The sequence below is a fragment of the Grammomys surdaster genome, unplaced genomic scaffold (assembly GCF_004785775.1).
Source record: "Grammomys surdaster isolate TR1022 unplaced genomic scaffold, NIH_TR_1.0 128, whole genome shotgun sequence".
NCBI lineage: Eukaryota > Metazoa > Chordata > Mammalia > Rodentia > Muridae > Grammomys > Grammomys surdaster.
The window spans coordinates 7,107,423-7,116,591 of NW_021604586.1; the positions used below are offsets into that span (position 1 = coordinate 7,107,423).

At 50.0% G+C, this 9,169-nt stretch overlaps 1 protein-coding gene across 1 annotated transcript in view; it reads left to right on the forward strand.

Moving 5' to 3' along the window:
• The first annotated feature begins 805 nt into the window (after positions 1-805).
• Dpep1 (dipeptidase 1) overlaps positions 806-9,169 on the forward strand; it is a 17,493-nt gene continuing 9,129 nt past the window's right edge. The window contains exons 1-2 of the mRNA XM_028753600.1: positions 806-959; positions 7,554-7,706. Coding sequence (XP_028609433.1) covers positions 7,603-7,706 — 104 coding nt within the window. The 5' untranslated portion in view covers positions 806-959; positions 7,554-7,602. The remainder of the gene's footprint in view (positions 960-7,553; positions 7,707-9,169) is intronic.

Below are 9,169 nucleotides of genomic sequence, written 5' to 3' on the forward strand. Positions count from 1 at the left end.
GACTGAAGCCCTGGGAGGGAGCAATCCACATGCAATTACACAGCCAGACCAGGAGGTGGGCCAGACCGGGGCAGAGGCCCCTGTGTGCTCCTATTAGGCCCTTCCCTGGCGACTCACCTGGCCTTCCCTTCTGTCTTACCACCGGGGATGCCCTGCTTTCTGCTTCCAAAGAATCTTAAAGCCCCAGAGAGAGAAACCCTGCCTCCAGCTCACAGAGAGGCACCAGACCCTCCCACAATTTCGAAAGGCCTGTAGTTCTGCCAGAGAACATTCCAGTCTGAGTTTGCTGTTGTTTCTCCTTATGGTGTGGATGGAGAGAAATCAACCCTCCTCATTTTCCAGGGGCTCCCAGGGGATGGGCCTAACAGCGCTGGTTCATTCCTAGGTTGGGGAACTGGCTGTCTCAACTGGGAAGCACAGGTCATTTTTACTTCAGCAATGAGGGGAGTAGTAAAGGGGGGTCAGAAGATAGAAGAAAATATGTGACTCCAAATCCCAAGGCCACCTCAGGACACTGAGCTCAGCAGAACGAACCCAAGAGCGAGAACATACTTTGAGACCACAGCCCGGACTCCTCTTCTGCCTTCCTAACTCAGTTAGCCCAGAGTATAACTCGGTTAATGCCCCTGTGCCATGACCTCTGAAGTGGAGAGCTCAGGTTACTGGCTGTGGCCCCAAAAGCCTATCATTCTCCAGACTTTTGACCCAGAGACCCAGACCCCACCGGATGCTCTGCGTTATTGAAGACTTGCGTGCCTTTCGGAGACCAGCAACAGCTGACATATGTGACGCATTAGCCCTGTCTGCTCTCCTTGGCACACTCTGGAGCCCCGGGGAGTTTCCCTTTTAAAGAGGTGGCCCTTCAAAGCTGGAGGACTCAGGAGCAGGCTGTCTGTCTCTCCAGGTTTCAGCCGCAGGACTGAAGCCACATTCGCACCCCTGACCTGTGTGTGCTGGTGGTGAGTGTTGGGGTTCTGGGCAACATCAGTGGGTGGAGGCCAAGCGATAATGAAGGACAGAAAGCCCTTTCCACTTCTGGGTAGAAAACATCCTTCGAGCAGGGGAAACTTACAGATAGACCGTGAGCAGCATCTACCTGTGGAGAGTGATGTCTCGCAACACCCTGAAGGGAGAGGCTCTTCAAGTCAAGAGCGTTCAGATGATAAACATGGAGGGCAAGGCAGAAGAAAAGTATTACCTTGGGTTGCCCAGTCTGGTGTGGGGGAGGGGAAAGCTGAAAGCTGGACCATTTTTTAATGCAGCCAGGGCACACAAAGCTGGAGTGATAAGTGACAAAGATGACCCCGTGGGACAGAAAACTAGGAGCTATATGGAACTCGCAGGCAGGAGGAGGGAAGATATGAAGACATTACACCTGAGGATGGACTAGAGGTGATGGAAGGAAGAACTACTCTTCAGGTGGCCCGTGACATCATATGGCATGGCCCCTGAGGAGCTAGGCTTAGGAGACAGGGGTCAGGGTGGGGGCTTGTCTCTTGGTCCTGAAAGTCCAGCAGTCTGGGGGAACCTCTGTGCAGATGTCAGCCTGGTATACAGCTGGGAGACGGGCTGGTCTGCTGAGCCACCTATGACCCAGTGACATCCCCAGGGGGAAAGACATAGGGATAGACTAGACGCAGGTTACAAACTCCACATGCAGCTGGGCGGTGGTGGCACATGCCTTTAATCCCAGCACTTGGGAGGCAGAGGCAGGCAGATTTCTAAGTTCGAGGCCAGCCTGGTCTACCAAGTGAGTTCCAGGACAGCCATGGCTACACAGAGAAACTCTGTCTCGAAAACCAAAAAACTCCACATGCAGCCTCACTGGAAACGTCTTTGGGGGCCCTAGGTTTGAGAACCCACAAGTATTCATATGAATCTGAAGGTAGCATCGTAGGCCCCCAAGAGGGCAGAGAACTGGGTGTTACTCGAGTAGCTGGGTGCATCCACCCCTGCGCCACAGGTAAGTGTGGCAGAGGCCATCTGCAGAGTGTGTGGTCTGACAGATGGTAGGCTTATATAGGCTCATGTGTAGCTGTCTATAGTTGTCTAGTCATCTGAGTGTCTGTCTGCTTAATACAGATGGAAAAGTCCACACGTGTATTGAGAAGCACGTCCACACATTTGGAACCCTTCGTTTGGGTACCCCCAAGTGTTTCTGTCTGCGGTGATCTGTGTGAATGTGTGGACCTGGGCAGGTCTGCGTCTGCATGGATCCCTCTGTACGGAGAGTAACATACAGATATGGATATGTCTGTTCATACATGTCTACTGAAGATGGTGTTTATGAGGGAGTACATGTGTAACATGTAGATTTACAAGCACATGTGTGGAGTATGTTCATGTTTTTACTGTGTGGGGGTGTCACCCCCCACCCCCGTGTGTTCAGATGTTCCTGTGTTTGGACATGCTCTGTGACCTGTGCTTATGAAGGACAGGAGATGTTGATCTGGGGTCTCTGTGCTGCTGTGCAGTTGTCTCTGCTGCCCCATGGCTGGCTGTTGGCAGGATCAGGGTTAAGTTAGCCCATTTGGGTTTCCAGTTACAAGAGGCAGTTTCCTAAGGTCCTGTATCACAAGAGGGCTGGTATGAGGATCTGTGATAAGTTCCAGCTAGTGATTCATTCTGAGGTCTTGTGTGTCAGGACTTGGTAACTCCAGGCCCACTGAGGCACCCTGCTCGATGCAGCACAGTTTTAGGGGAGGTTGGGATGTGGTTTACTGATTGCTTTCCACTGCATTCTCTCTGACTCTGATTAGAACTGAAGAACACTGTTTAGGTAGCATGTGTTTATTTTTACTGTGTTCTTTCTGCTTTTGGCAAGTAAGCATATTTTTCTAATGAGTAACACCATCCTATACATAGAATAAAGGGAGACGGTTCAAAGCCAACTGTTAGTTTGAAAGCAATACTTGGGGTTGGAGTCTGGATCTCTTGAGAAGCAATCACCAAGGGAGGCAGAAAACAGTGTCTGAAACACACACACACACACACAGACAGACAGAGAGAGAGAGAGAGAGAGTGAGAGAGAGAGAGAGGGAATGATCAAATAAAAATGTAAAAAGAAAAAAAAGCTGGCCGACTCAATGAAGCCACCTGGCTTCTGGCCTGCCACTGCCGCTGTCTATACACCTAGGCTGTTAGCTGGCCCTCAGTGGGACCGTGTCAACATCTCACGGTGTCAAGTGCACTCCAAAGGGAGCCGTAGAGAGTGTTTGCAAAGGGACTGTAGGGAGACTCCCTAACCCTGCGGAGATGTCGCAGGTAGCTGGGGTTGGCGTTGGTTGACAGTGGGATTCTGGAAATGCCAAGGATGAGACTCAAGAGAGACAGATAGACACAGAGAATGAGACAGACAGAGAGAGACACAGAGGGAATCAGAGAGAACTATAACCTAGTCAAGGCAGGAGGAAACTACTAAGAGACATCCCTGAGACGGCAATCTTCCAGAACCAGGACAGTTTTTCTCAACGGTGTCTCTGGTTCGCTTAGAGAACCCTGCTGTTGGGGCAAGCTCCTTTTGTTGCCTGTCAGCCCTAGTTCGAGTCCCACACAGCCTCGCCCCCGCCCACTTTGCTGCTGCTCTAGCCTTAAACACCAGGTGGAGGAGCAACAGGGAGTGCTGATCATGGGATCCTGGCCGTGCTGTGGAAAGTCCAGAAACAGGAAAACAGAGGCCAGAGTCCATTCAGCGAACCAAAGGAAACAAAAGAAAATAGTGTTGCTACAGAGGGAAGTGGCTTCCGCAAGCAGAGCAGAATGCCAAGGGAAGAACAAGAAGCCAGTCTGGGGAAGCTGAATATATAATTTCTGAAATAAAACATGAAGACAAAGAGAAGAAGTCACCCAGGGACAGAGAAAAAGAAAACACGCACACCCTGAATGCATTCATGCATGCTTGCACACACACCTGAAAAGAAGCAGGGCATGGGGGTGTGAGCCTAGGTAGGAGTAAGTTCAAGGCCAGTCTAGGCCCCCTGAAAATGAAAAGTAGGGTGTGGGATGATAGTTTAGCAGTAAATACTTGCCACGTAGGCATGAGTACCTGAGTTTGATCCCTGACACGCGTGTAAAAAGCCGTATGGCAGAAGCAGAGACAGGCAGATCCCCGGAGCTCACTGGCCAGCCAACCTAGCCAAATCAGTAAATCCCAGGTTCCAAAGAGAGCTCCTGTCTCCCAAACCCTGTTCCTGAGAAACAACAGGAAGGTTGACCTCTAGCTTAGCGCGCACAAAGCTGGGTCCAACTCCACGCGTTCCAAAAAGAATGTAGCCTTGTACACGTACCCATGTGTACCTGCACATACAAGCACACACCCATCTACAGGTAGACACACCTACAAGATAACTGACGAGGGATGGGATGGGCAGAGGGGGCAAACAAGAACAAAGCGTCACATATGTATGTATGAAGATGTCCGTAAAATGGGGAGCCAGAGATGGACCTCAGTGGGCAGAGTCTTTTCCTAGCATGCACGATGTTCTAGGGCTCTATTCTCCCTTCCACGTATAACCAGGTGTGTCCCACACCAGGCAGCAGGAGGCCAGAAGATCAGAAGATGAGACTTGGCTTAAAAAAAAAAAAAAGGACTCAGCGTCAAATGTATCATTCACTGAGAAATCACAGGACGGTCACCAGGAGAAGGCTATACTCTCCGGAAAATAAAATAAAAAAAAATGCCGTCTGCAGAACTGGGATAATAAAATATTATGATTTTATTATTATTTATATTTCGGCTGACCCGACATTGTTCCTATCAACAGCTGAAGTGAGACAGACTTTGGAGCCTTCAAGTTTATGGGAAAATGGTTTACAGCCCAGAACTGCACATCCAGCAAACGGTTGAGCTGGCGTGGAAGCTGAGTAGACACAATACAGGCTTGCAAAAGCTTGGAAATGTGGTCCCTGCACACCCACTGCCGGAGGATGCTGTGAAGACTTGTCCTCATCAAGGCTAAGCCAAAAAGGAGGAACAGTTAAAGCACAGATAATAAGTGGAAGCCGGTTGGCTCTAAGCTGGCAGCCAGGGATCCTGGAGGAGGCGGAGCCAGAGGACGGCCCATGGGAGGGGGGAGGCTGCAGTGTCTGGAGCCTGAAACACCAAGAGACTGTGATAATGCCACCCCGTGGGAGAACCTGGGCCAATCAGAAGTTCAGAACAAACAGGTTTTATTTTTTTATTTTTATTTATTTTTATTTTTTTTGGTTTTTCGAGACAGGGTTTCTCTGTGCAGCCCTGGCTGTCCTGGAACTGACTTGGTAGACCAGGCTGGCCCTGAGCTCAGAAATCCGCCTGCCTCTACCTCCCAAGTGCTGGGATTAAAGGCGTGCACCACCACTGCCCGGTGTCAAACAGGTTTTAAAGACAAGGTTTTACTTTGCAGCCCAGGCTAGCCTCAAATGTACCACTCTCCTGCCTCAGCCTCCCAAGTACGGGATTACAGAAGTTATATGGATGAGCGAGACAATGTCTAGTTTGATGAAACCCCCTCCAAAGGGCTCAGTTCTGAATCCTCTGACTCAGTGGTTCTCAGCATGTGGGTCATGAGCCCTTTGTGGGTCAAATGACCCTTTCATGGGGGTCACATATCAGATATCCTATATGTCAGGTATGTTCATTATCCTTACGATTCACAACAGTAGCAAAATTATGAAGTTATGAAGTAGCAATGAAAATAATTTTATGGTTGGGGGGGGGTCACCACAACCCGAGGAATTGTATTTAAAGAATTGCAGTGTTAGGAAGGTTGACTTCCTACCAAAAAAAAAAAAAGCAACACAAGGACTTCTCAGTTTCACAGAGGATGAGGCCGAGAAATGTGAGTGGTTCATAAAACCCCGGCTTGACCTACCCACAGTAGATGAAGCAGGATTCGAACTGGAAGCTCCCAGGCTCACTATTTTGCTTTTGTGTTTTCTGCTTCAGAAGCAGAAACCGAACCCTCGCTTGATGCATTCTAGACAAACTCGGCAACACTGAGCGCCAATCCCCAGCTCCTTAGGGCTTTCAAACCACCGCAGAGCTGACAGGAGACATTTTAAAAGTCATTTTTTAACAATCCAAGCTGGATGTGGTGGTGTACTTACACAATCCCGGCACTTGGGTAAGAGCCCGAGAGTTCAAGGCCAAGCTGGGCAGTGGTGGGGCACACCTTTAATCCCAAGCACTTGGGAGGCAGAGGTAGGCAGATCCCTGAGTTCAAGGCCAGCCTGGTCTACAAAATAAAGTTCCAAGACTACACTGAGAAATCCTGTCCAAAAAAAAAAATTGCAAAATTGCAAACAAGCAAAATAAATACCACAAGAGAAAATATAAGAAGAGAGAACGGATGAACCCAGAGCATGCTGCTCCTTAAGGGGTGTTGTGAAGCCTGATTTAGGCGCTAAGGACTCTGGGAGGGGAAAAGGATTACATAAGACTGCTAAACAAGGAGAGAAAGTGCTACCAAAGGAGTAACAAAGAAATAATTGTTATTTCTAATTGAAGGGGTTGAGGAAGGATACTGATTTGAAAGCCGTAGTGAAAGCATCAGGCGTGGCGGCCATGCCTGTAAGCTCAGCTCTTGGGGGGCGTGGTGGGCATGCCTGTAAGCTCAGCTCTTGGTGTAGGGTAAGGTAGCAGGATAACTACAAGTTCCAGCCTGGGTTACAGTGTACCTCAGACAGTATCCTACCCCGAAGTGACAAGTTCTTTCCTGTTCTCCTTCCTCACCCAACGACCTTAAAGCACAGACACAGATCGCTTTGCAAACCCGGGGAATGTGGCAGCTGACGGAGTAGAATAGGAGGCCTCCATGGTCCTCTTGTCTGCAAAAACGGGTCACAGGGCTGAATGTGTACGGTCACCTGACCCAGATACCACAGAGGTACAAGGACAGTGTACCTCTTTTCTGGGACTCGGGATTCTCGGGGTCTCTTTGCCAGATACAGTGGGAGCAGAGATGATATATATGTGGTTCTTCTCGAATGGTGAGGTATGCTGACGGCTGCTACCTGACCCAGGCTCCCCAGCAAACAACGAAGTGCTCTCAGCAGGAGGGAAAGTCAGGCTCAGGCACCTGCCAAGGAAATGGAGCTGACTAAGACCTTTCTTCTCAGGGTCAGGAGGAAAGAGAGGCCTTGGTGCCTGGAGGTGGGTAGGCACCAGGAGGACCTTATTAGATGCTGTAATCCTGGCCTGTCAGAATTTAGGTACTTACAGTGAACTGGACCCCAAAGGGCAGGGTATCTTCATAAAGGTATCAAGCCTCCAGGGGCAGATATGCTGGCAAGCCAGATGACAAGCAAACCTCCTTGCACTGGCTCCTTCTGTCTCAGGGTCTAGAATCCCAGTTTCTTTCTAAACTTCTATCTAAGCCAACACAGCTACGCCCAGTACGGGGTCATCTATGCTACCTATCCTGAAAGGGAATGGAGTAGTTACTCATTGAACACTGGAAGCTGTAAACAGGACTCACAGTCTTAATTACCTGGACCAAAGGCCTCTGTCCTTTCTCCTGACAAGCACGGCAGCTTCATCCGGCCCTTAGACATTTTTTTTTTCCTGTGCACAGGCCAGCACGGAGGTGCCAGCTGTGGCAGCAGATCCCTAGAGACCTTGAAATGTTGCTCATCTGGTGGTTCTGGTCTCTGCTGGCCGTCTGTGCTTCGGATACATTCCGGGACCGGGCAGAAGCTATCATGAGAACCACGCCAGTCATTGACGGGTGAGTGACTTCTTACTGAAGTAAGAAGTGCCTTACTTCCCTTGATGCCTGCAAGGGTCAGGAGCTCCCACTCCTCTCTGTGGGGGCCTCCCTCCACCCCGTGCTGAACCACGGTTCTTGTCTTCTTCTGGCCTCAGTTTCTCAGAGGAGTGTCATAGGGCCTACACAGTTTCAGCAAGAGGGGGACGTAAGAGGGACAGGAAAGCAGGTAGTGTCCTGGCACCCAAATCCCAGGGCTCATGAGGCTCAGAGTTTGGTTGGGTCTGGGGGGCGGGGGCAGGGATTCTGAGGTTTCCCAACTTTCTAGTCATATGTCTGAGGGAGGGATCCAAGTCCCCTCCCCCATCCCAGCTTTACGTCAGGAAGTTCCTCTAGAGCATCCTTCTGGCTCTTCTCCATCTCGCGCCTAACAGAGCCTCTCATTTCTTCATGGAGGTCACACAGCATGTGGGGATGTGGTATATGTCCATCCCAAAGTATCCAATCCCTCTGAAGTCACTAGAATACTTGAAGACCTCTTGCCAGCTCCTTACCACCCAGTGGCCAGAGGATGATCACTCTACGGCTGGCTGTCACTTCCGCCTACCCTGCAGGCCAATTACTTGCCCACTGGGTCATTATGAACACCTCTAGTGAACCTCTCACTAGAACCCTTGATTTCTGAGGCAGACGGACTCTAGAAACACAGTTTGACCTGACAGAGATGGCTTTGCTTCTTCTGGAGACAGGAATCCCATTTTTCTTCCCATGGAGAGATGAGGGAAGAGGTAGGCAGAGTAGCTCCAAATACGGCAGGGGACTCCTGAGGTATTTAAGGCCCCTCTCAAGTGTTCCACCCCTTCCCAGCACCTACAACGGGGATGAGTTTCCTAGATAGGCTGTAAGTGTCCTCAGGCAAAAAGAGTAAAGTCCTTTTCCTGGAAGCTGCCTAGCCCTGCCACAGAGAGCTGCCTTGGCCAGCCCAAACCCATTCATGTATCCATTCAGTGTGTCTTGAGAAATCTCTGCCAAGTGCCAGGGTGGGTGGGGCCAGAGAGGGAGGACAATCAGTTCAGCCCATTCCCGGTCCTTCTTCTGGGAGTGACCGTTCACATTGCCAGAGGCTGAATCTTGTATCCCTTTGCTGAGCAATGGATTGAGCCCCAGCCTTAGGGAGGGGCACGTACCCTGAGCTTTCCAAGGGAGCTTCCTGAATTGACTGGCTTTGGAATAGCCTTTACTGGGAGTGGATGGGGTCAGGGTGAAGGAGAGCTGATGGGTGTTAGGTGACCTAGAACATGAATTTAACAGACCTGAGTCAATTATCACGTGATGCTGAGTGTCTTTGCTTCCATCTCTAATCCCAGCACTTGGGAGGCTGAGGTTAAAGGGTCACTGAAGACTTGAGGCCAGCCTGGATCTCATAATGACTCCATGTTCCATCTAGGTAATAGAAAGGTTCTGTTAAAAAAAAAAAATACAAG